The sequence below is a fragment of the Pseudophryne corroboree genome, chromosome 4 (assembly GCF_028390025.1).
Source record: "Pseudophryne corroboree isolate aPseCor3 chromosome 4, aPseCor3.hap2, whole genome shotgun sequence".
NCBI classification, from domain to species: domain Eukaryota; kingdom Metazoa; phylum Chordata; class Amphibia; order Anura; family Myobatrachidae; genus Pseudophryne; species Pseudophryne corroboree.
This window is the reverse complement of record NC_086447.1, coordinates 485,934,127-485,961,829: the sequence shown is the minus strand read 5'-3', so window position 1 is coordinate 485,961,829 and position 27,703 is coordinate 485,934,127. Positions and strand designations below refer to the sequence as shown.

Genomic DNA, 27,703 nt, shown 5'->3' with positions numbered 1-27,703 from the left:
AAGAGAGAGAGAGAGAGAAAGCCCTTCCCAATATGGGATGCTAACACTGAAATGTGATGACTATCCACACACATTAGAGGAAAGTTTACTGAATCACGTATTTTTGGGAAAAAATACTGATAAAAAATATATATAATCTTTTAAATACATGTAAATAATAAGGGTTTTCACTTTATGGCAATATTTGCTTTAAATTTACCTTCAGGAGGCCTGTTGGAAGTTGCCACGACGACCACTCCATTTTGAAACAGGTTTTCAAAAAGCTGCTTTAGGATCATGGCATCAGCAATATCAGTCACCTGTAAATATACAGTTTTAATTACAGACAATTGTCCAATGTCTATGGTATTAGAATAAAATCTAATTAGAATCATACTTGTCTTCTCTCATGAAATAACTCCAGAGAGAGTGGGACAGCCCCCCCTATACACTCACTTCACCAGTGAAGTGGGAAGTCCAATAGTGTTATGACTTGAATCATGGCGAACTGCAATATCGTAGCCCAGCTCACAACTGCCCAATGCTATTAATCAGGCCCAGGATTCACTACACCACATCTCCCACAGCTCCTATAAGATTTATATTAGTGTTCCCAAGACCTTTGTCCTCAATGACCAATGCGTGGGATGAGTATATGCAGCATTTCATAAACAATTAAAATTTGTTCAAAACTACATGCTGTTAATGCGCTTTTTCCTTTAGTTAACAGATGGTTCATTATAAAGTCATTCTCACAAATGTGTTTACAATTTTAATGCTGCCTGACCAATTTCCCATGCGTTAATCAGAATCAGCTTTATTGGCCAGGTGTACTCAGGTACACCAGGATTTTTTTGCGGTACAGTGCATCACCAAGCAGCAACATGAAGGGGGAATACATACTATAAGAAAGGGGAAAAACGTAGCATACATTACAAACATTATACTTATGAGTTCATACTGCACATTGCAACTGTACGATAGACTCAACATATTAGACATATTATACATGTTAGACTTTCTGGGGAAGATTCAAATGTTTGAAAAGTCAGTTAGGAGTCTTTTTTTTCCTATCTAATAGAAAAAAACCCAACCGACTTTTCAAACATTTGAATTCCACCCTTTATATATTGTTCAGCTGGTGGGAAGAAGATTTTAATGATCTGGTTGACTTTGCGGGAACGGACCGGTAGCGTCTGCTTGATGGAAGCGGTTCAAACAGTTTGTGACCTAGGTGCTGCATATCTGCCACGATTTTCTCCGCTCGCTTCCTGACCCTTGACTGGTATAATTCCTGGATGGGAGGGAGGTCAGCCCCAACAATCTTTTCAGCTGTTCTCACCACCTTTTGCAGCCTCCATCTGTCACTCTCATTGGCAGCTCCATACCAGACTGTGATCGAGGAACATAGGACCAATTCTACGATCGCTGTGTAGAAGATGAGCAGCAGCTTCTGCTGGATGTTGAATTTCCTGAGTTGCCTCAGAAACAGCATCTGCTGCTGGGCCTTCTTTATGACAGTGCTAATGTTGGGTCCCAATTTGAAGTCTCTGGAAATTTTTGACCCTAGGAATTTGAAGGAGTTGACCCACGAAACTACGCTGTCGCTATTACGAGTGGTTGTATGGCACTGGGTTTCCTTCTGAAGTCCACCACCATCTCAACTGTTTTGAGGGCATTTAGATCAAGGTTGTTCCTGCCGCACCACTGCATTAGCCGTTCCACTTTGCGTCTGTATACAGATTAATTTTCGTCCTTGATTAAGCCGATGACGGTGGTGTCGCCTGCAAATTTTATAATTTATACTGATTGCTTGGCCGAGGTAAAGTCATTGGTATATAGAAAGAAGAGCAGGGGGGAGAGGACACATGCTTGAGGGGCCCCCGTGCTGATCGTGCGCCCACTAGACGTGAATGACCTGGCTTTCACCACATGTTTCCTTGCTGTCAGGAAGTTGACGATCCAGAAGCATGTTAATTCTGGGACCCCTAAGGAGAGGAGTTTAGCTTCCAGGATACTGGGGACGATTGTGTTGGATGCCAAACTGAAGTCGACAAATAGGACCCTCGCATAAGAGCCCGGTCAGTCTAGGTGCTGTAGGATATACTGCAGCCCCACGTTAATTGTGTCCTCGACACTCACGTTCGCTTGGTATGCGAACTGCAAGGGGTCTAGGTGGGTGTTAGTTGCTTCACTCAGGTGGTTCAGCACCAGCCGTTCAAACACTTTCATTGACACAGATGTTAGTGCGATCGGCCTGTAGTCGTTTAGGTCTTTTACAGCTGCGCTCTTTGGAACCGGGACGATTGTTGAACATTTAAAGCAGGAGGGAAGCTTGCACCAGTGAGGTGTTGAAGATCTTGGAGAAAATGGCGGCGAGCAGAACAGCACAGTTCTTTAACGCAGATAGCAATACTCCGTCCGGGTTGTAGCTTTCCTAGGTTTGACCCTTCTGAACATTCCTTCTACCTCTTTCTGATCCACCCGCAGTACCTGGGAGTGGAGACCAGGATAGGGGAGTGGGTGGTCAGCTTCGCCCGGGACAGGGGGCCTCCTTCTCAAATCTGCAGTAAAAGTTGTTCAGCTCGTCCGCCAGTTCCTGGTGCATGACCGTGGGTTTTGGGATTTTCTTGTAGCTGGTTATGGATTGCATACCTCTCCAAACTGACGCGGGGTCGTTGGCTGAAAGATTGTTAGTCAACTTGTTGGAGAATCGTTTTTAGCCAGCCTGATTCGCATGTCAGGGAGTTCCTGGCCTGTTTGTACAGGGCCCTGTCCCCGCTGCTGTATGCCTCCTCCTTGGCCAGACAAAGCTTCCTGAGCTGGGAGTTGAACCAAGGCTTGTTGTCATTGAAGCTGTCTTGATGGAGGTATAGCAGTGGTCGAGGGTTCGCCCCTCCCTGGTATGGCACTTGACTTGCTGCTTTTACTTAGGTAGTTCCTCGCTCAGATTGGTGTTTTTGAAGTCTCCCAGCACTATAAGCAGTGAGTCCGGATATTTGTATTCTGTATCTGTTATCCTGGTGGCCAGCTGTTGCAGGGCATCGTTTGCGCTTGCTTGGGGGGGGGGGGGGGGTTTACACCCGGAGGGGTGCGAGCAGAAATCTGACAAAAGTGCTGACTTTTGTGCCCTAACATCACCCACCAGCTCCTGACCTTTCTCTCTCTGGCCTAACCTCACCCACATCCCTCTTCTAACGTGAATAAGAGGCTCTACTGTGTGATATAACATGAATAAGGGACTCTACTGCATGGCGAAATGTGAATAAGGTTGCACTTCTGTGCAGCATAATTTTAATTGGGGGTACTATTGAGTGGCCATGCCCCTTCCCCGCAAGACAATGCCTCTTTTCTGGGGATGCATGCCTTTGGTATATTTTTTAAAAACTATTCAAAACATGCAGAAGTAGACAGGCACTGTCCGCCTACTTGTGACATCACAAGTTGGACAGCAGTTGGCTTGTCTGCTGGTCTGATGAAAAATTGGTTAGATGTGTGGAGCACTGTTTTAGTTGGACAGAAAAGTTGGATGGTTTGAGGTTTGGAGAGTTGGAGGGAAGTTGGTCTGAAGTTGGTCTGATGTATGGCTAGCATTAGACTGCTGATACCCTTTTCAGACAGAAATCCCGGCAATTAAGTGCCGGGTCATTTTGCCGGTCTCTGTACCCCCCTTTCACACAGAGAAGCAAATTACCGGGTCAAGAATTTGGGTGCCACAGGACACTTGCAGGGGTGTCCAGGGTTAGTAGTCCAGGACCAATTCAAATTATTTATAGTCAATGTAATAGTCAAAACCAGTGCTGGCGGCTTCCAAAAATAAAATATGTGGACAAACAGAAACATATCCTGACACTAACCACAAAACTGAACCTCAGGTAACAAATACATTTTACTTAATATAATATTTTTTTTCTGGATTTCTCAATAAGAAACATTTGGCCTACGGGCTCCATGAAAGAAGTTCTGATATTTCGAAATGTTTGGGAAACACTGGTATAGGGGAACACGTAGACGCCCAAAAGAGGACAATTTGACACCCATAGTCCCTAAGTTACAAACAGGGGTACATAAGGTTAATTTCTATGACACAACTAAAAATAAAAGAGAGACCAAACTATTAATATAAACTTAATACTGCTATATTTTAAAACATATTATTGGTGGCTCTTTTTTTCTCTTCAAGTTATTTTTGTTACCTAATCCTTTTCTTTCACAGGATTTTTTCTTTTGTCTTTCATAGCCAAAACTTGCAAGACAAAAACATTACAGTTAATTGGTTATCATGGTTTTGGAGCAGATATGCACATATTTTTTTATTTTGATCTCTGTGATTATAAAGGTAGATAACAGTCAAGTAAAAGTGCATATAACAAAAAGAATGTATCAAAATAAAAATGTACAGAGTCACGTATAGGCAAAAGAACATAACAGTACATGCAACAATAAAGCTATAGAACGTAGTTTAGTTCTAAAGAGACTCTGAAACTATAATATGCGGTACACAAAGAAATAAATTATAACAAACAACAGTGTTTTCATATATATATATATTATTATTTTTTCAAATCAAGATGTGTCAACCAGCAGCATCTGGTAAATGGAAGGGGGGGAGGGGGCCGGCAGCGGAGTCATAAAGGCACTAAAAATATAACCAGGTTTAATAATGTGTATAAGTAACACTCAATTCTTATATTATAGAATGGCCAAAGCAGGCCTGGAAGGGTTCTATGAAAATGAGAGTACCAAGGTATCCATACTCCATGGAATTTCTAAATGTTTTCATGGAGGAGAGCAGTAATATATTCCATGTATGTGGTGTACCAAATTCTAATGATTAGCGCACAAATAGGAGGTGCAATAGATTGCTTCCAATTCGTGGCAATCAAGCCGCATTAAACACATGACCACATAGTTTGTTATACGGTTTAGAACTGTCCGGAATTGGTTTACATAACAATACTGCTTATCAATAGCAAAACTTTGTCCCAATATGTAGAAATCAGAGGACATTCCCATCATATGTGAAAGTATGAGCCATTTTGTCCAGACTTATGCCAGCAAAGGTCCAATGTTAGTGGGTAGATAGAGTGAAGGTTTTTAGGGACCATATACCACCTGGTATAAAGTTTGAAGGAGTTTTCATTAAGATTCGTATTAATGAATGTCTTAGAAACCATCTGTATATCTGACAACTCTTCATCATCCAAAGTCCTCCCCAGGTCAGTCTACCACGCTAACTCGAATGGCTTTTTGAACTCAAAGGGTGGCCCTGCTAATAAGGAGTACAGGATAGAAATAGCATCCTTACGACCAGGGTCGTAAGTGCAGAGATGCTCAAAAAGGCAAAGTTTCCTGAAGTTACGTGAATTACAGATGTGTTCTCTTGCATCTTTGCCTGCGATGCGTTCACATCATAGGCTGTATTTTTCAGCATAGCGTACCGTAGGGAGTGTGCTACTTAGCACGGACAAACACAATGTGCAGCCTCGGGCAGTGGGGTGAGCGATGCTCCCGCTGCTCTATATAAGAGGGGGAGCCGGCGGCACTAAGTAGTAATGGGTGGCGGGGAGCTATGCTCCCGCAACCCGTTCTTAGGTGTAGGTTTTGTCGGCAGAGTTTGCGGGAGCATGCAAAACACAAACAGGAATGCTGCTGACATTTTGTGCCAAGATCGCGTCCATGCCATGCAGCCTTTTAAAGCAAAGATGTGAAAGGACACATCTGTACTGAGGAAATTAATACAACTAGTGATCTGAGGGACAAAGTCCCCAATAATATGTAAGATTCTAGTGATACTTACAGCAACCCAGGTGCACATGTAGGGACCCACTACCCTAAAAGGAACTGAGGGTGTCTCCAAAGGGATGTTAGTGGGGACGGATATAGGGGCTAAATCTAACTGTTTATTTACTCGGTACCGAGTGCCTTAGAAACCAAATATACTGAGGCTGGTCTCAGATGTGGGGGGAACCATGGATGAAAACCCACACTCTGGTCCCAAATCAAGTCGCTTTCAATATCGACCCATATTTTTTGGCCAGGGTCTAGGTACCAAGACAAAATATGTCTAAGTTATGCAGCAAAATAGTAACAGGTAACAGTCAAAAATAGGGAGGCCTACGCCACTATTAATAGAAGATTAGGCTAAAAAACTTCAGCGAATTGCTAGTTTTTTTTTTACCCTGCCAAAACAATTGACCACTTATTGATTGGATGGTGTGTAGAAACATCGTTGAGATAGCGTTTGGGGTTGTTTGAAACAATTAGAGCAGTCGGGGAAAAACAGTCATTATAACAGAATTTATGCATCCAGTCCATGAAATACAGAGGGGAGACCATCTGGTAAAATCCCCTTTAATGAATTGCAAGAGAGGAACATTCTATAGCCGCATACTACTGAGCATACAATTTTGTTATCTGGATACCGAGATATGTAAGAGATCTTGATTGCCAGAGGTAATCAAAATTAAGTTTCAATAATTTATAAACAGAAGGGGAAAGGTTAAATGCCAACACCTCAGATTTCAATCCTTATACCCAGAGTATCATATAAGGGTGCTGTACTCTTCAATCAATGAATGCAAATAACCTGATCAATCATCAAAATATTAAACTATATATATATATATATATATATATATATATATCTACAGTATATATAATTATATATATATATATATATATATGTATATACACAGTGGGGCAAAATAGTATTTGGACAGCCACCGAATGTGCAAGTTGACCTACTTAAAAAGGTGAGAGGGGTCTGTAATTTCCATCATAGGTACACTTCAACTGTGCAAGACAGAATCTAAAAAAAAAACCTAGGCAATCACATTGTATGATTTTTAAACAATTTATTTGTATATTCTTGCGGAAAATAAATATTTAGACAATCAAAAACTTTAACTCAATACTTTGTAATATTACCTCAGTTGGCAATTACAGAGGTCAAATGTTTCCTGTAGTTCTTGACCAGGTTTGCACACACTGTAGCAGGTATTTTGGCCCACTCTTCCATGCAGATCTTTTCTAGATCTGTCATGTTTTGGGGCTGTCGCCGGGCAACACAGACTTTCAACTCCCTCCACAGATTTTCTATTGGGTTGAGGTCTGGAGACTGGCTAGGCCACTCCAGGACCTTCAAATGCTTCTTACGGAGCAATCCTTAGTTGCCCGGGCGGTGTGTTTGGGGTAATTGTCATGCTGGAAGACCCAGCCACGGTCCATCTTCAAAACTCTTACTGAGGGAAGGAGGTTTTTGCCCAAAATCTCACGATTCATGGCCCCATTCATCCTCTCCTTAATACGGATCAGTCGTCCTGTCCCCTTTGCAAAAAAGCAGCCCCAAAGCATGATGTTTCTAACCCCATGCTTCACAGTGGGTATGGTGTTCTTGGGATGCCATTCATCATTCTTCTCCCTCCAAACACGGCGAGTGGAGTTTATACCAAAAAGTTCGATTTTGTTCTCATCTGACCACATTACATTCTCCCAATCCTCCTCTGGATCATACAGATGGTTACTGGCAAACTTTAGAAGGGCCTGGACATGTGCTGGCTTAAGCAGGGGGACCTTTCGGGCGCTGCAGGATTTCAATCCATGACGACGTAGTGTGTTACTAATGGTAACCTTTGTGACTGTGGTCCTAGCTCTCTTGAGGTCATTGACAAGGTCCCCCCGTGTAGTTCTGGGCTGATTCCTCACCGTTCTCAAGATCATTGATATCTCACGAGGTGAGATCTTGCATGGAGCCCCAGGTTGAGGGAGATTGTCAGTGATCATGTATTTCTTCAATTTTTTAATAACTGCACCAACAGTTGATCTCTTCTCACCAAGCTGCTTGCCTATTGTCGAGTAGCTCATCCCAGCCTTGTGCAGCTCTACAATTTTGTCCCTGGTGTCCTTAGACAGCTCTCTGGTCTTGGCCATGGTGGAGAGGTAGCAGTCTGACTGTTTGAGGGTGTGGACAGGTGTGACAATGTATGCCCAGCATTAGGTTCTTATTACCAAACCTTTCAAGAGCAAAGTAGAGCTACTGTATCAAAGACACAGCACAACTCAGCTTTTCAGAAAAAAACTGCTTGAACGGCCATGGCATATCTTTGCTTTCTACCCCAATCTAAATATACTCTCCTGGGAGAATTAGCACCTTGACAGTAAATGTTTAATGTAGCATACCTCCCAACTGTCCCGAATTTCGTGGGACAATCCCATTTTTTGGGACTGTCCCGCTGTCCCACCCGCGGGCAGCAGTGTCCCGTGGTGGTGGTGGGCGGGGCGGGGGGGGGGGGGGCAGTTGGGAGGCTCCTGTCACTCATTTGCTCTGCTTAGCAGGACAGCGGTGAACAGACGCTGTGCACATGTGCACAACTTCTACTCACGGGAGACAGAGGGTCTGGGGGCATACCAGCAGCTCACAGAGCGCTGGGCATGCCCTCTCAGTGACTAAAACGGGAGGCGTGGCAGGAGGTCGCGGCATTCCGTTGAAGCCACTCCCCCTTTTACTGAGGCCGTGCCCTTTTTTTGGGGCGGGCGCAGCTCCACACAGCAGAGGAGTCTCGAATCAGAAATCAGAAACGTTGGGAGGTATCCAAAATTACAGAATTCAGGGTCTGTGCTGGGAGAATACAATTTCCGAAAGTCTCTGGTCTCATCCATCCTGCTAAATGTAGCAGTCTAAAAAACTCACGTTTGATAGTGGCTGAACTACATTAGAGAGTGTACAAAGAAGGGCAACTAAAATGGTGCATGGCCTACATCACAAAACTTACCCGGAAAGGCTAAAATATCTTGACATGTATAGTTTGAAGGAGAGAAGGGAAAGGGGAGACATAATATAAACTTTCAAATATACCAAGGGTTTTAACAAAGTTCAGGAGGGAAACATTCTTCAAAGGAAGAGAAGTATTAGAACTTGAGGACATACACTGAAACTGGAGGGAGGCAGGATCAGGGGAAATTTAAGGAAAAATTACTTCACAGAAAGGGTAGTGGATAAGTGGAATAGCACCCATCAGAGGTAGTAGAGGCTAAGACGGTAGAGCAATTAAAACATGCTTGGGATAGGCATATGAATATCCTTACAAAGAATTAAGGTTCAAAAAGGGTTGAGATTACCTAAAGGATAAAAAAAAGTGGCAGACTAGATAGGCCAAGTGGTTCTTATCTGCTGTCAAATTCTATGTTTCTATGTAACTTAAATTTACCAAACCATTTAGATGTTATGTTTTATTATCAAATGGGCTATGCATAGCTAATCCGATCATTTTTCACTGAAAAATACAAGTGCTTACTGCACAGTCTGAACACACATTAGGGTGATCCATTTAATTAACGCCAACATAATGAACAACACAAAACATGAATGTTATTTTACATTCCTATTTTTCTGTAAGTATAAAAGCTGAAAGATGAGGCGACACTGGGTTATAGCACTTTAGTCAGATACTTGTTCTCCGTTGTTAAGAGGAATCAAATGATATGGAAACTATTATAAGCTAACTGAACAACACAATTCAGCAGATGGCCCATCTGAAATACATTTAGCTTCATGGTGCAGCAAAGGTTTATTCTTAGTGTCTGCAACAATTGTTTATAGTCACATCCTCAATAGGCCTTAACCTGTAACCTCACAACAGCCCGGTGTGCTGTAGAAAACAAGTGTACTTCAACCAAACACCAAGTGCACAGTTTTCTTTGTTACGCAAAGAATTAAAAAATGAGAATATTTACACTGATTAACTGCATCAAGGCGTCTGTGATGACTGTAGTATAGAGGAATATACAGTTATTTGTGTACAGTACACCTGCTAACAAAGGCTTTCTTCTATTTAATGTTCATGTATACACTATAGTGAGAAGAATAGAATGGGGGTGGGAGAGAAAAAGACAAATAGTAAAGGGAATGTGAAAAGGATAAATAGGAGTGAAAACTTGGCGCTATTCTTCTATACAATATGCAAATGTACATAAAGATTAAAGGAAGTAAAGTCCTCTCCTAAATGATGATCAATTCTCCGTGAAGACGTAAAAAATCAGTCATATCCAGAAAATGTAAAAAAATTACAAGAAAAACTTGCAATAGTGTTATACCCTTAAAACACATAACAACATAAATCTAGGGTTCAATATATATATTATATATATATATATATATATATATATATATATACATACATTTTGTTTGATTATGTTATGGTTTACTATTATCTTCTTTGGGATTTGTGGTTGGTATGAAGTTGATAAGCCAACTATCCACTGCTCTGCAGTTGGGTTGAAACAGTTATGCAGAGAAATTGGGCTGTATGTATAGTACATGACTGGTTTTGGACTGTGATGTCCATGAGTTTGATAAGTCATACATTTGATGTATCTTCCAGGACTGTAGTCAGCATGAAGCTTACACAATGAGTATAAGGTTGTATATGGCTGGCATTAAACTATGTTGGGCACAATGATGCACTATATACAGGATAGAAAGCAAAAGGCTGTCATTTGGTTTGTTCACATTTTATTTATTTACATTCAACCTATTTTTTAGGTGGGCTGCTGTGTCTGAATAATTACAAACACAAATACAATCTTCTCACCAAAAAGACAACTCATCTCTCAGCACTGCAATAAAGAAGATAAAATAAATAGAAAAAATATAGACTGGTGTGATTTTAAAATACTACTCCAGAACAGAAGCTTGACTAACCAGATGCGTGCTTGTACAGGAGCATTATAGAGCAGCTTCAGATAATTGGTATGCAATTTACGTGCATTTAACTCCTTTTTATATCATAATACAGTCGTAACAATTTCCCTTTTATAAAGCCAAACATTACTTCTGAACCAGTGTTTGGAAAGCTCTGTAATAACATTTGGATTATATGACCGGCAGAAATATACCAAACTATCTGATAGATGAAAAAAACTGAATAGATCTGCCTGGGGCTATAATGTAGTGTTTTGATGCAGCACGATTCGGATGCCTTTTGCCTTAGGAGAATAAATTGATTTGTAAAAGCTATCTAATTAATAAAGCAAGAGTCACTTGATGTGCTTGCTTGCCAATTTACTCTCTTTTGATCTTGTCCCCTTACTTATACTGTGAAATTACAGCTCTGTTTCAGAGCAGGAGAAGTAAGCAGGAAAACAATGGGTGACATATTCTTGTAATAGTCTTTTCTTTTTTTCTTTTTTTTTTTTTAGTATCCAGCATTCATTATACTGTAGAACAAAAGAGAAGGCTACAAATTACCACTAATGGCAGTCTACTAATGAAGAGAATGGAGAAATTTCATTAGCATTTAAGAGAAAAGATTTATTATGACCTACAGTTGCTTCCTATTATGACGGGAAAAAAAAAGTAAAAAGAAAAATCTAATAGTTAATTTACATGTGTAAGTGCCTAGGACTCTGTCATCTGCTGATTGGTACAGAACCACATAATGAATAACAACTATAAGCATATATAACCAGTAATTAGTGTTGGCACAAAAGATATGAATCCTGTTTGAAATTTTTGATTTTTAATTTTAATTATTTTTTTTTTTTACATTTACTTTTGCAGGTATATCTCAACATGTATGAACAATATTAGGAGATAACTTTCATGTTTCTGTCTGATTATTAATGTCAGATTTAGAATATGAAACGTACAACAACAAAGCCCCAGGCCCAGTTGGTCTTCCAAAATTCATACTACAAAGTTTAATACATTCTCACACTACAACTCAAACCCTTGTTTTTATGGACTGAACAAAATACTTAACATAATATCGCAGCCCACATTATCCTGAACCAACACCAGGCAAAGACCCCAACTTGTGCTCAAGTTATCATCCAAATTCACTGATCACTTCAGATTTAAAACTATTTAACAGAATTCTGTCCACAAGACTATACTTCCTCATGTCTTCTATTATTGACTCAGACCAGGAGGATATAAACTTGATATATAGTTAAATCCAGGTGTTCTCTCCTTCTCTTGTTGTTTTTAGATTTGGATAAGGCCTTTGACAAAGTTGATTGGCTATTTCTGATGACCACACTGACAGCCTGTGGAATATCTGAGCCACTTTTAAGCACTGTATACAAATATCGATGAATCCTATAGCTACTAGGCAACTCTAATCCCATAGTTCATATAAAGTATGGTTCAAGTGAGGGCTGCCCATTATCTCCATTACTAGTTAACATTTCAATAGAATCTTTATATTTCCAGTAGAAACCTTAATATAAACCTTCCTCTGTGGGAGGATATACTTCATGTGGATCTGCTCATACAGGGTATATCATACACACATGTCAGTTTTCCCATATATGTCTTCAGTCCTAGTTTGGTTTATCTCCCTCAGTGTAACCTTTGTAGTGTGCCCAACATGACTACCTCACTTGGTACGAATGTAGATGGGATGAAAAATACATGGAGCTGGCGGTTATGTTGGAACCCTACTCCAAGCGTTAGGACACTGCAAGCACCCATTTTGTGTCATCTCTTCTAAGTGTAACCTAATCCACCCAGGACAATCCTACTTAGTGCACACAAGACAACTGCCTCATCTGGTACCGTTTGTGGGTGGAATACTGTATATTACCATGGAATTTATTATCCAAAATGTCTGCACCAACTCTGCATTATGCTTATTGTGCTCAGGTCCATTTTTTAAAATGATTTATTTCTATGTGGTTTTCTACTTTCTGTAATACCAAAATCATGTACAATATTTCTGATGTCTGTAAAGCGACTTTGAGTCCTACGGACTATACAAATAAAATTAGCTATCTATCTATCTATCTATCTATCTATCTATCTATCTATCTATCTATCTATCTATCTATCTATCTATCTCTCTACAGTATCACTGACATTAAAAGGGGATAGCAAGCTTAGTTATTTGCAGTTTATATACTCTTCATGTTGCCCACCCTGTTATAATTCCTACCTGACCTGCTCACAGAGATTTAGTAAAATGTTTAACTTCTCAATGAATATAATGTAAAAAGAGATTAAATAATTCTCAGCCAAGATATCTGTTAGTACAATACTAATACAAAGGTAGAAGGTATAAAAAGAGAGTCTACATCAGGAACCTAAGATCAGATAGGCTTATTTAAAAACAACACAAAACAATTTAAAAATGCCTAAAGGCTATTACTAAGGGGTGTAACCAGTAAAGCATTAGAGAAAAGGTGCTTGTTTAGTCCAATGGTAACAAAGGTGTTATGTTCAAATATACAGAACATTTCTCTTTGTGAGAGTTTAGCTAAAAGATCTCCATCTCTAGGGCCCACTCTTACAATATATTGCTCTAAACATCAAATGTTTTGGGTTAGGATTATAAAAATTGTCGAAGTGTTTAGAGACCAAGTGACTTTCGATCTTGTGTTTAATGTTTTGTACATGTTCCTGGATCTTGAGTCTTCTTTTGGTCTTGCTTAAATATATCTGACCACATGTATATTCTAATAAAATAAATAAATAATAGAACATGTGTTGCGACTGAAGTTTTTCATATAAAATTGTCTAGCGTTATCATGATTCAAGAATATCTTCCTGTTAGGATGAAGGTACTTACACATATTGCAATGTCCGCATTGTCTTCAATTCAGTGTTTTGTATAGCTGAATAAAGGGATTGTTGTTATATATGTATTCTCCCTACCAGCTACCCATAAATAAGTTGTTTTCACTGGGTGCAAATATAGTGTCCATAGCCTTACCACACAAATGTATGTAAATTGTAGGATATTTTAGAAGGTTTTAGCAGCTCAGTACTTACACCTGAGGAAGTCTTATATAGATGAAACCCTTTTGGACTTACTTTCTGATTTCTTCTAAAGTGGACATTTATGTGCTTTGGCTTACTGGTTATTGGCTAATCCCATGGAGATTCCTAATGTTTGAGATTGAAGGCCTGATTCAGAGCTATACACAATGCCAATGTTCACATATTTGAGCAACTTCGTATATGTGCATAAATCCCTAAAAATTCATATGTGGCATGGGTTACACAGAGTGAAAACACAAAGGCACTTTTGAAATTGAAATGTGAAGTATCAGAAAAGTTGTGAAAAAGTGAAATGTATACCTGGGCGGTGACTGGGTGGTGGTTGCTAGTAATGTTTTAAAAAATGGTCCGTTTAATGGGCGTGTTATGGGAATGCTGCGGATGTGTCAATGAAAGCGACTGCATACACAGACATAGAGCTGGCAACTGTCACACAGAGAAATTGCACCTGCCACCAACACCAATCGGTAGTAGTCCATCTACAGATGCTGGAAGTGGGCATCTCGGTCCTTGCACATTTGTACGCAAGGATGTACATAAGGAAGTATTTGCTAGCAGCATTTTGCATAAAGTTGCAGATGCGCACCCGCCAACAGATACTGCTGCGTGAGCTTCTGCGTCCACCTCTGAATCAGGCCCTGAGTTACCCTTGTTTGTTCTGATTGTCTTGTAGATTATGGGGGTAATTCTGAGTTGATCGCAGCAGCAAATTTGTTAGCAGTTGGGCAAAACCATGGGGGTCATTCCGAGTTGTTCGCTCTGTAAATTTTTTCGCATCGCAGCGATTTTCCGCTTAGTGCGCATGCGCAATGTCCGCAGTGCGACTGCGCAAAGTACATTTGCTATGCAGTTAGGTTTTTTACTCACGTTTTTTTCTTCGTTCTGGTGATCGTAATGTGATTGACAGGAAGTGGGTGTTTCTGGGCGGAAACTGGCCGTTTTATGGGTGTGTGTGAAAAAACGCTACCGTTTCTGGGAAAAACGCGGGAGTGGCTGGAGAAACGGAGGAGTGTCTGGGCGAACGCTGGGTGTGTTTATGACGTCAAACCAGGAACGACAAGCACTGAACTGATCGCAGATGCCGAGTAAGTCTCGAGCTACTCAGAAACTGCACAGAGATGTCTTTTCGCTATATTGCGAATCTTTTGTTTGCACTTTTAAGAAGCTAAGATTCACTCCCAGTAGGCGGCGGTTTAGCGTGTGTAAAGCTGCTAAAAGCAGCTTGCGAGCGAACAACTCGGAATGAGGGCCCATGTGCACTGCAGGTGAGGCAGATATAACATTTGCAGAGAGAGTTAGATTTGGGGGGTTATTTTGTTTCTGTGCAGGGTAAATACTGGCTGCTTTATTTTTACATTGCAATTTAGATTTCAGTGTGAACACACCCCACCCAAATCTAACTCTCTCTGCACATATTATATCTGCCCCCCCTGCAGTGCACATGGTTTTGCCCAACTGCTAACAAATTTTCTGCTGTGATCAACTCAGAATTAGGCCCTAAACTGTGTCTAAACTACATCATGGGGAATTTGTTTTCCTGTTATATGAACAAAACTGTCTGATCAAGAACACATCTACTAAAGAATAACTACTAGCTGAGGCTAGGATTAGGCTGCAGTTAGCACTAGCATGTTGGAGTAGAGCAAATTATTTTTTCTTATGAACATATGTATTTGCCATCCTGTCAGACCTGGCAGTAACAGGTGCATGCCACTGTTTAATAAAATGTTGCAATTTATGTCCCCTATCATACCTTATAACTTGTTGCTGTATTAATTATCATATGTGCATATTTTGAAAGGCAATCACATATGTAACAAGTCACACATGAATTGTGGACATCAAAAGTCTAGATAGTAAATCTTTTATAAATAAAATTACCAAAATATGAAATATTTATATTTAAATCTGTCCAGCATACTATGGGCCTAATTCAGATGCAGTCGCAAATCGGCTATTGTACGCAATCCGGTCAATGTTTTCTTACTGCACATGCATCTGTGCCACACTGCGCATGCCAGCGATTGAATTTCAATGGCTGTCGCACTGAGGAAATAGTTGCAAAATGAGTGACAGATATACAGCGTTTGGATGGCGTTTTCTGGGTGTGCATAAATTAGTAACTGCGATTTTACATGCTACTGGAGAGCCAGCTGTGTCCCAGGAGAACAGCAGAGCATGCGTGTCTTCAGACGTGCTCAGAATCTGTGCAATGACCTGATCTGCGACAATGGTACCAATGTATCAGCAGTTGTAAGCCGTCAGATGGAAATAATGTGACAGCAGTGGGCGTTCCTGTGCTCAGGTTAGCTTCTGTTCATATTAGCAATTGCGAATGCCAAAAGGTAGCAACAGCAATCACAAGAACAACAACATCTGAATTAGGCCCTATATGAAACATCCTAATACTGTAAACATACATGTTCAAAGTGCTATTTAAGAAATACAAAGTAAAGGGAAAGTTGTTTTGTCTTAAATTACTCTGAGAAGACAAAGTTGATTTATAGTCTTGAATGCGTGTTATGGCCTGCATATAGAATGAGTAGCATGAATCTAGAGAGCTGTCCAAATCTGAACAATGCAGTATTTCTACATCATGCTATGCTTACCAATACTTATGCACTACTATAACCTAGAGATGTAGCGTGACAGTATTAGCTAAAATTGTTTAGCCTATTTTTTCTACAATCTATGAAGGGTCAGAAAGACAGGGGACAATGCATGCTGCTCTGCAGGTGGGGCAGATGTAACATGTGCAGACAGAGATAGTTTTCAGAGGGGTGTGTTTGAACTCAAATCTAAATTGCTGTGTAAAAATAAAACAGACAGAATCTGTGGGATACTTGCAAAAGCAGCCAGTAATTACCCTGCACGTAAACAAATATATATGAATGTGCACCCCTTGCATAGCAACATGGTTTTGCCAAGGTGCACAGTTACTTGCTCTTTCTTGCTTTATTCCCAACTCAGAATGAGTCCCAATTTGAGAATTGTATCAACCTTGATAGAGTGGAAAAATTGCTCAAAGCAACCAATGAGCTTCTACCTATCATTTTATATCATGTACTTGATAAATGCTAGTTAGACCTTGATTGGTTGCTATAGGCAACTTCTCCACTCTTCATAAAGTTTGATACATTTCCTCTAATATTTCTAAATGCAAAAGTCCCACATTCCATATAAATACAACTAAACAGAAGCACAATACTCCTCCACGACCCACACACCCAATGGGACTCACCTTTCTTGCAGTAGTTGAAATGGAAGTGACAAAAAAGATAAAGGGCCACAACATAACATATAGATAGCTGCAACATTACTGGATGAAGTACTGTCAACTGGAGAGGTCAATAAGTAAAAGTACTACACAGTGTTGCTGCTGTCATCATCATCATTATAAAGCAGGGGTTCTCATACTCTGTCCACACAGTTCATGTTTTCCAGACCATCCGGCAGGTGCACTGTGTACCACCAACTTGACATTTTAAAGATCACCAGGTGACCTGGAAAAAATGAATGGTATGGACCAAGTTTGAGTACCATTGTTGCAAGGTATTGCTACACTATGGCTCCAGTACCTACAAAAACATTACAAAATGTATCTGTATCTGGAGGTGCAAGACAATTAGGTTGCCTATACAGGGGGTATGTAGCGCATACATGAAAATGCCCTTTTCGGTACTTAACTTACGCTTGCCTGTCCCTATTCTGCCCCTTCTGACATAATGGTTTGCAAGCCTAAAGTGAGCTGAAATGTAAAATATTACATTCATCTCTAAATAAGACAAATAATGTGAATGATTGTCAATGCTGTCAGTGTGGGCAATAAATGTTCACTGGTCATTTGGTATGAATTTGTTTTTGATAAGGAATACCTGAAATGCAATGGGTGAATGACAGCAATAGTTAGGTATGTGCGGTCAACTAACTGTGACTGATAGAATCTTGTCGCATGAACCAATTGCCAAACAGAAGCATATTGCAAATATGTGCCATTACAGGAACACAGTATTTTTGTGTGCAAAGGAGAGTTTATTTTATTGCCACTCACTTGAAATTCATCGAAGCACAGCAGACAGGCTTCTTCACTTAGCTCCTCAGCTATGGGGGCAATAGGGTCATAGGTTTTGGCCATGAATCCGGCCTTCCTTTTCGGTAAGCTTTTCTTAAGTCTGTGTATTCCTGGATGAAAAGAAGAAATATTACTTTAGTAGTATAACAGTAAAACCCAAATCTCTGATCAAAGTAGTTCTGCATAGTTCTAATTTTCGAATGCGGTAACTATCAAGGCTCAAAAACGCAATATGAACATAGATAATGAAGAGCAATAGCAGTACTATGCTGACAGATTGGCATCTATGAGACTGGTAATGCAGACAGAAAGTGGGTAATGTTTAACTCTATAATTCACTGTAAAGGTCAGAATGATGATTTAATGGTGATTTAAGTTCATTACAGAAGAAAAATGAATCCTGCACCATATTAAGACATATGCATTTCAAAAGAGATATTCATAACCAGCGTATAGTCACATATGTAACAAACAATGATTCTGTATTACCGAGCTGGAGTTGCTCCCGGGGACAGAATACTTAATACTCGTGAAAGGTAATTAGCCGTGGCTAACAGAAGAATTGGATATGATTAATAATACTAAAACATCATTTTATTTTTACTTACTCTTAAAAGGATGGGATATGTAGACCTTCATGAAATATCTTGGTCTACCTCTCAAATCATGATTTGAGAGGTAAACCAACAGATTTCATAAAGGTCTACAACCCTATCTTTTTAAGAGTACTCTTTTTAATATGAATATTTATATCCACATTAAATAAGAGTTCCCCGCAAACTGATTACTTTCTTGTATTACCTACGGCTAATTACAGTACCTTTCACAAATGTTTACATTTAAACAACAAGACTGGCTCTTCTTCACTATCCACAAGGAACTAGACAATGTCCTGATCTCTTTATGTTTGCATGCACATAATATACTGTACACCAGAACATAGGGGGTCATTCAGATTTGTTCGCTCGTTGCCGATTTTCGCAATGGAGCGATTAATGCAAAAATGTGCATGCGCATGGTACGCTGTGCGCATGCGCTAAGTATTTTAGCACAAAACTTAGATTTACTCACGTCCGAACAAAGAATTTTCATCGTTGAAGTGATCGAAGTGTGATTGACAGGAAGTGGGTGTTTCTGGGCGGAAACTGACCGTTTTCAGGGAGTGTGCGGAAAAACACAGGCGTGCCAGGATAAAACGCGGGAGTGTCTGGAGAAACGGGGGAGTGGCTGGCCAAACGCAGGGCGTGTTTGTGACGTCAAACCAGGAACGAAATGGGCTGAGCTGATCGCAGTGTAGGAGGAAGTCTGGAGCTACTCAGAAACTGCTAAGAATTTTCTATTCGCAATTCTGCTAATCTTTCGTTAGTAATTCTGCTAAGCTAAGATACACTCCCAGAGGGCGGCGGCCTAGCGTGTGCAATGCTGATAAATTCTGCTAGCGAGCGAACAACTCGGAATGACCCCCATTGTGATGAATGCATTCCAAGACATTTAGTACCACACCATAATTATTTTTTTTACTTTTGCTAGTGTTTCCTTTTTAACCCTTATTATTTATTTTCTACGTTAATAAAAGGGTTCAGTTTCAAATGTGTTACCAGAAAGCAACAGAAATCTCCACACGACTGTGTAAATTCTGTTTGGGTACAGCAACTAAGATACAAGATCATTTGTAAAAATGACAATTACTTTAATAAAACAGAGTTAGCACAACTTACTTTCATGCACATCCAGCATGAATCCATGGAAATGCACCCGCTTTTTCTGTTCAACTTCCACATGGGAATAAAACATGTCCATTACCATAGTCTTGCCTGTACCTTAAAATAAAATAAAATAATATTTTTTTATTTCAAGTATTATATTCTTCAACATAATTGTATCTATAACTTAAATCTTTAATGTGAAGGAATTCAGGTATTATGCCAGTTATGATGTAACAGCTAACTCATCAGCTAACTCTTCTTGTCTACACTAAGGGGGTCATTCCAACCAGATCGCTCGCTGCAGTTTATCGCAGCGCATCGATCAGGTTGGAACTGCGCATGCGCCGGCGACACAGATGATGCAGTCGTTCCCTAGCGATCGCCTCTGCCTGATTGACAGGCAGAGGCGATCGCTGGGCGGGAGGGGGTGGCATGGCGTTTTGGGGGCATGGTCTGGCCAATGCAGGCGTGGCCCGACAGTGGTCCGGCCAATGCAGTCGTGGCTGGACCGTGCGGGGGGCGGGCCGCAGCGGCTGCGTGACGTCACACGCAGCCGCTGCGACCAGGGGCAGCGACGAGCAACTCACGATCAGCTGCAGGAGCTGCGCTGGCCGGGAGTTACTCATCAAGTACAAAAGCATCGCCGCTGTGCGATGCTTTTGTACTTGTGCGGGGGGGCGGACAGACATGCGGGGCGGGCTAGCCCTGTGCTGGGCGTCTCCCCGCATGTCTGGGAACATGATCGTAGCTGTGCTAAATTTAGCACAGCTACGATCAACTCGGAATGACCCCCTAAGTAAGGATAAGAGTTCTATTGCTATTACATGGGATATGTATCAAAGCTTCTAAGGAGTGGGCAGGTGGACAATTTCCCCATTGCAAGCAATCAGTTTCTAGCTAGTATCTATCAAGTACATTCTATAAAATGATAGGTAGAAGGTGATTGGTTGTTTTGGGCAACTTCTACACTTGTCCACTCTTTGGAAGGTTTAAAGCATTTCCCCCTAAGGGTTGTCATGGCAAAGCTCAAGTGGGTGCCTCTGATAAGATATAAATAGATTAGACACTGATTCCTGTGACCTATAGTGCTGGCGGGGATGTATTAACCCATGGACGGGCACCTAGGCTTTCAGGTATTTTGGGCTCCCCTCCAGCACTTCAATTTTTCACCATTCTATAGCTGACATTTGGGAAGCAAAGCTTATGCCGTCATTTACACTTTCAGTATTCACATGGGCACTGATACCCAGTTGAAATAAAGGTCCAAATGTATTAAGCCTTAACAAGAGATAAAGTGGAGATGGATAAAGGGGGTATTCAATTGTTTGAAAAGTCAGTTGGGTGTCTGTTTTTTCCTATCTAATAGACAGGAAAAAACAGACACCCAACCGACTTTTCAAACAATTAAATTCCCCCAAAGAGTGATAATTGACCAGCCAACCAGCTTCCTAACTGCTGTTTCACAGGCTGAGTTTGCAAAATGACAGGAGCTGGGTGGCTGGTACTTTATCACTCTTTGGGGGAGATTCAAATGTTTGAAAAGTCAGTTGGGAGTCTGTTTTTTTCCTATCTAACAGACAGGAAAAAAAACAGACACCCAACCGACTTTTCAAACATTTGAATTCCACCCACTACCTGTCTCCACTTTACCACTTTTTAAGGCTTAATACATTTGGCCCAAAGTCTGCTGACCTCTTTTCTCACAACTAGGGAGGCCAATCCCGGGCCGTTTTTTCAATCCCGGGATTCGGGATTGAAAAACGGTCAATCCCGGGATCCCGGGATTGCAGTAGGGATTAGAGAAAATTGTAGGGAGCAGCGCTGGAGGGAGGGTGTAGGTAGCGGTGTGGGAGGTAGGGAGTGTGTAGGTAGCGGTGCGGGAGGTAGGGAGGGTGTAGGTAGCGGTGCGGGACTCAGGACAGAGGGTGTAGGTCGCGGCAGGGAGGGAGGAAGGCTGCACGGAGGGAGAGAGGATCATGTGTGTAAGTAATAGTACTTACTATTAAACGGGCGGCAACCATTAACACACTGAACGCGGCGGCATTTCAAATGAAGCGCCGGCCGCCAGCCAACCAGAGCTGGCGGACCGGCAGCCAATCAGGGAAGCGGCCGCAGCAGTCGCTCCTGATTGGCTGCCGCTGCAGCTTCCCTGATTGGCTGCCGGTCCGCCAGCTGATTGGCTGGCGGCCGGCGCTACATTTGAAGTGCCGCGCGCGTTCAACTTGTTCATGGCTGCTGCCCGCCTAAATGAGTAAGTACTATTACTTACACACCCACCCTCCCGCCGCCGCGCATGCGCAGTATAATCCCGTGAATCCCGGGATTGGATGCTCCAATCCCGGGATTCAAATACCGGCATTTTTGGGCCCAAATCCCGGGATCCCGCCAATCCCGATCCTGGGATTGGCCTCCCTACTCACAACACAAATGTTCCTTATCTCTTTTGAAATAGCAACAGTATGGTATTGGTCCTCTGCCAGCACCCCCCATTGTCTCAAACCTCAGCTAACTATAAGTGTGCTTTGCTGTGTGTCTTTAGCCACTGGAGTACAAGGGCCACGGGCTGTTTAAGAGAGGAGTGGGCCCGTGTGCACACTATGTTTGGAGTTGGACACGTGGGTATTTTTTGCATTATATACGTAGAAATCATGGTCAGAAAGTTTTTTTAATTTCTTATTTAATAATTCTACTTTGAGCTTATGTCAATTGCCAGTGTAAAATATGGAGTACAGTCTGTCGTAGACTTGGGCATGACGGGCCAACCAGGGAATGCATGAGTAGGGGCCCAAGCTTAAGGGATATGGCCAGCCACCACAGATGGATATAGTCCTTAATTAGGGGACATGCAAAAAAAAAAGAAAAAAAAAAAAGGATTCTTTATAAAGGAGGGTAGAAAAGTACATCAGGAGCACCCACTTTGATTGTCAGAAGGGCTAATCTTGGTGTAGTTTCCACAGAAACAAACCAAGTACTCATCTTCATCCATGATCCTGCTTCACCAAGTTATTGGCCCCTAGAGGAGGGGATGGGGCCCTCGGGCAGTGAGGCCCACCGGAGTTTTACCTGTGGGCCTGGCCGACCCTGGGTACAGTTCTGTCTACTAGAAGGAAATAGTAAAACTTGAGTGTGTTCAGAGGCGGGCAATCTTATCAATAATGGAATGGAGGGGTTACATTATCAACAAACAACAGACACATTGAATATAAACATACACAAAAATTGTACATACTGGACACTTCGACTGAAAGGAAGAAGGTTTCACTTTCAGCACAGAAAGGGGTTATTTGTTTATCTGGAAAGTGATGTGGCCGAATGAATAGCTCAAGTTTAAAATGGATTAGATGCATTTCTTGCAGGAAATGGAATCATTATTGGGAAGGTTCTTTTTTAAAACCTGCTTGGACCACATTTAGTGTTGGACAGATTTTGTGCTCTGAAAGTGCACGTAAAAATTCTGTCACCAAAAAATATGCTTACATTTGTATTTTGATGAATACATAAAAAGTATAACATACGCTTTCGTTGCACTGCCTCCTGGGCCCTCTTTGGCCATGTCCTTGACCAGCCAGATATTCCTTCGCAAGACAAAAAGCTAGTGGCACTTCTTTCGGCTGTAGGACGGAAGTCCATACTCCAGCAATGGATACACGACACTCCTCCCACTCTACCCATGGCAACTTCTAGATTACTTTTCCTATTCACAATGGACTAGCTAGAAACGTCTCTTAATTTGGAAAGGTAGGTCAGCGCGCTCTTTGGGTAACGGGAGGGGGGAAGAAAAATTAAGGGGGGAATGGGGGATTGATATGTGCTAGTGGGGAATGACACAATATATCTTATGGGTACAATGATGATGCGTAAACCATGAGCTGGGTTGTGTATATTTATTTGATATTAAAATAAGGTGGACCCTCTTCAGGTGTGTCCTGCAGACTACCCTTTCTGGGTGTACCCTCCTGGATGGTACACTTGTGTTAAGGCCCTTATGATCAATATGTCCAATTACCACTATCAGGTGTGTCATGCAGACCACCCTTTATGTGTATACCCTCCTAATGGTATACCTTCTCAGAAGGACCCCTGCAGGGGTTAATGTCGGGTGTACCCTGTTTGTGGGTCACCTTTACCATAGGTGTGGTGAGCCTATGTGCTTCTGGTAAGTTTGTTTATATGTGTGGTTTTCTGAGTGTAACAGTTTGCGGCGTCCCGCCTGTCACACTATATGTATTTGTCCTTGGCTGTGGGTAGCGGGTGTGGGGCAGTGAGATCTCACTTACCGCCGGGAGCAAAACTGAATCGTCTGCCGCCGGTATCTGCAGTTCCATGTCCGCTTTCCTCGTTTCCTCCGTGTGTTCTTTCAGAGGCGCCGGTCCCCGTCTCTGTAGTCGGCGCCGCTTCTCTCTGCTTCTTCCGGGGTCTCGTCTGCTCCTTCCTGGTGCCGGCGTCACGTGTGGTGTCACGTGAGAGGGCGATGCAGGTCCGGAGCTGTGTCTTTCTCCTTCTCCGGCCGGAGAAGGGTGTGCTGACGTGGGAGGGGGGTATTCTGTGTGTATGTCAGGTCTCAGGTCTCCAACGCGTTTCAGCTTACAAGCCTTTTTCTAGGATTACGTTCCTGCTGATCTGGATGTCATTTAAGCTAATGTCGGAAGCGTGATTGGTTGTAGGTGATTGACGCCCTCTTATCCAATTGGTTGCACCGAGGGGTCTTAACATAGATTACAACATCACCTCAGTTATATAGTGGGGTTATCAAATCAACAACCCAAATTGGGCACCCTACCACCCCCTAGGATGGATGGCACATCCTCCCCGGGGGAGATAGAGGTGATGTTGTAATCTATGTGATCCACACTCTGCATATTACAGGATGACAAATATCCACCTTTCAGTCCAAGATACTCATTTAAACACTATAGGAACATGAACACACTCACGCAAAACATTGCGTGTGAAAGGAAACATCTTCACCTATAGGCATGAGTAGGCCCACAAAGTGGAAATTGGAGACACACACTTGTGCAACACATATATGATATGGGTGTATACACACGAAAATGGTGATATGTAATTCATTACATTCACCAATAAGATTTGCAAAAACCCAACCCCCCCCCTTCAATATTACATTATCTTACGTTTATATTATCCAGTACATTATACAAAGCAATCAGGAATATGGACCAGATAATTATTGATTGACATCTGTGGCACGAGAAGCAACCAATTGGATAAGAGGGCGTCAATCACCTACAACCAATCACGCTTCCGACATTAGCTTAAATGACATCCAGATCAGCAGGAACGTAATCCTAGAAAAAGGCTTGTAAGCTGAAACGCGTTGGAGACCTGAGACCTGACATACACACAGAATACCCCCCTCCCACGTCAGCACACCCTTCTCCGGCCGGAGAAGGAGAAAGACACAGCTCCGGACCTGCATCGCCCGCTCACGTGACACCACACGTGACGCCGGCACCAGGAAGGAGCAGACGAGACCCCGGAAGAAGCAGAGAGAAGCGGCGCCGACTACAGAGACGGGGACCGGCGCCTCTGAAAGAACACACGGAGGAAACGAGGAAAGCGGACACGGAACTGCAGATACCGGCGGCAGACGATTCAGTTTTGCTCCCGGCGGTAAGTGAGATCTCACTGTCCCACACCCGCTACCCACAGCCAAGGTCAAATACGTATAGTGTGACAGGCGGGACGCCGCAAACTGTTACACTCAGAAAACCACACATATAAACAAACTTACCAGAAGCACATAGGCTCACCACACCTATGGTAAAGGTGACCCACAAACAGGGTACACCCGACATTAACCCCTGCAGGGGTCCTTCTGAGAAGGTATACCATTAGGAGGGTATACACATAAAGGGTGGTCTGCATGACACACCTGATAGTGGTAATTGGACATATTGATCATAAGGGCCTTAACACAAGTGTACCATCCAGGAGGGTACACCCAGAAAGGGTAGTCTGCAGGACACACCTGAAGAGGGTCCACCTTATTTTAATATCAAATAAATATACACAACCCAGCTCATGGTTTACGCATCATCATTGTACCCATAAGATATATTGTGTCATTCCCCACTAGCACATATCAATCCCCCATTCCCCCCTTAATTTTTCTTCCCCCCTCCCGTTACCCAAAGAGCGCGCTGACCTACCTTTCCAAATTACCTGCAACAGGAGGTAGGACACCTCCAGGTTAAGCAGCACTCATCCCCAACCTTTCCCAGTGAGCGCAATCTCTCTCCATCCTCTAGAAACGTCTCTTAACCACTAACCTGGCATGGCAACTTCTGCTTTCCTGCTCCAAGTTACAGATACATTTTGGTAAAGAAATCATTACCTCCACTCAATATGATATCTATCTTGTGTGGAACTATTAACAGATATTACAATGATATGTTATTTACAAGCTCTGAAACATAGTATTTCTTGATTGGTTTATGCAAAGTTGTCACTTACCAACATCTCCAAAGACATACATCCCTCTTGGAGGTTTTCTACGTGTAAAAAACTAGAATGGAATAAAAAGCACAACAGTCAGACCTAAACAGTCGCACTTAATTTATGTATTTATTAATATATTGATGTGCAATATTTAGCTTTTACATTACATTTGATTGTTATTGTCTGTCATTACAAATATGGATCCCATATATGCTAAGGGATAGTGTGAAGTTTTTTTTAATGCTGTGCCATAATTAGATTAATACCACTGTTTTTACTATTCTGCCATAGACTAAAGGACCATAACATGGAAACTATCAATTATGAAGCATGAAAGCAAAATACATTGTTCAGTATTAATCAGGATATTCCACTGCACCTCAGCCACAAGCAAACTCCTAAAGCAATCCACATAATTTGGCATTGTCATTATCACTACGCTTTCCATGTGTGTGATTCCTGACAAAAAAAAATCTGTGGTGGCAATCACACTGTTCATAATCTTAATTTCTAACCAGAATACGTAATTCCAGTCAGGGCTTTAACTAGGGTGGTGCGGACGGTGTTGCTGCACAGAGAGCAGAATACCCTTATGCGGAACTGGCCGCCACTGCAATCTCTATTTGCCGGGTGCCCGCTGTGATGTATGGTGCGCTAGTGGTGTGCCCTGCTATCATGCGCACTCCAGATATCCACCCACCAAGCTCCCAACCGCACTTCAGATACCCACCCATCCGGTTCCCATCCATACTCTTGAGTCCACACTGTGTGCGGTGGAGAGATTCCCACAGTACCGTGCGCCTCAGTACATGCATAAAAAGTATTGGTATTTGTTTTTTAATAGTCAGGGACAGTGCGTCAGTGACAGCGGACATGTGGTGGGGTCAGGGCCGATACTTGGGTGCAAAGTGCAGGTTACCGTGGGAGCAGAATTAGCCATTGCTGCAATGTCCATTTGCCAGGTGCCTGCTGTAATGTCTTTATTAGTTGTGCATCTGGCTTCTTCTCAGTTGTGGCAGCACTTTGAGCGCTTTAGAGCTCCCGGGATATTAGAATGCAACTATTATAGAACAACAATTTATTCTTTAATTTAAAAGGGGGCAGGTGAGGTATTGGCACCGGTGCATTTTCTGGTACAGGGCACCAAAATGTCTATTTACGGCTCTGCTTTCGGTTACTACAGATAATCTGATAAAATAGAAAATGTGTATAGCCCTTAAAAAATAAAGCATCTTGTTTTATCTCTCAAAACTAAAAATTAGTAGAACATAGAAAATTTATTTAATTCATGGCAGTTGATTCTAACAATTCAATATGTGTCTAAGTAAAGAGATCACTTTATTTAGATTGTTTGGGCATGCCCCTCTCACATCTAAATCTCTGCACATTTTATATCTTTCCCACCTGTAGTGCAACATGGTTTGTCCAGATGCACAGTCCAGTTACTCTTTTCTGCTTTACTCCCATCTCAGAATCAAGCCCATGCAATTATTATGTATTGAATAAGGAGGCATATATCATAGATAATTATCTTACAGGGACAATATTATTATACAGGTCGAGTATCCCATATCCGGAATGCTCGGGACCAGGAGCATTCTGGATATGGGATTTTTCCAGATAACAGAATACTTGTTATCCGGATGGGCCCTGGGAGTCTGCAGCAGGTCTGGTACTTCGGTGGGAGGGTCCGGCGCATCGTGG

At 41.9% G+C, this 27,703-nt stretch overlaps 1 protein-coding gene across 2 annotated transcripts in view; it reads right to left on the bottom strand.

Annotated features, from left to right (window-relative positions):
• The window catches only part of AFG1L (AFG1 like ATPase), a 402,277-nt gene that overhangs the window by 193,086 nt on the left and 181,488 nt on the right, over positions 1–27,703 (bottom strand). For both annotated transcript variants that reach the window (XM_063917076.1, XM_063917077.1), the window contains exons 3-6: positions 26,015–26,066; positions 19,550–19,651; positions 17,811–17,941; positions 200–299 (exon numbers count right to left, since the gene is read on the bottom strand). In XM_063917076.1, the coding sequence (XP_063773146.1) occupies positions 200–299; positions 17,811–17,941; positions 19,550–19,651; positions 26,015–26,066 (385 nt within the window). The remainder of the gene's footprint in view (positions 1–199; positions 300–17,810; positions 17,942–19,549; positions 19,652–26,014; positions 26,067–27,703) is intronic.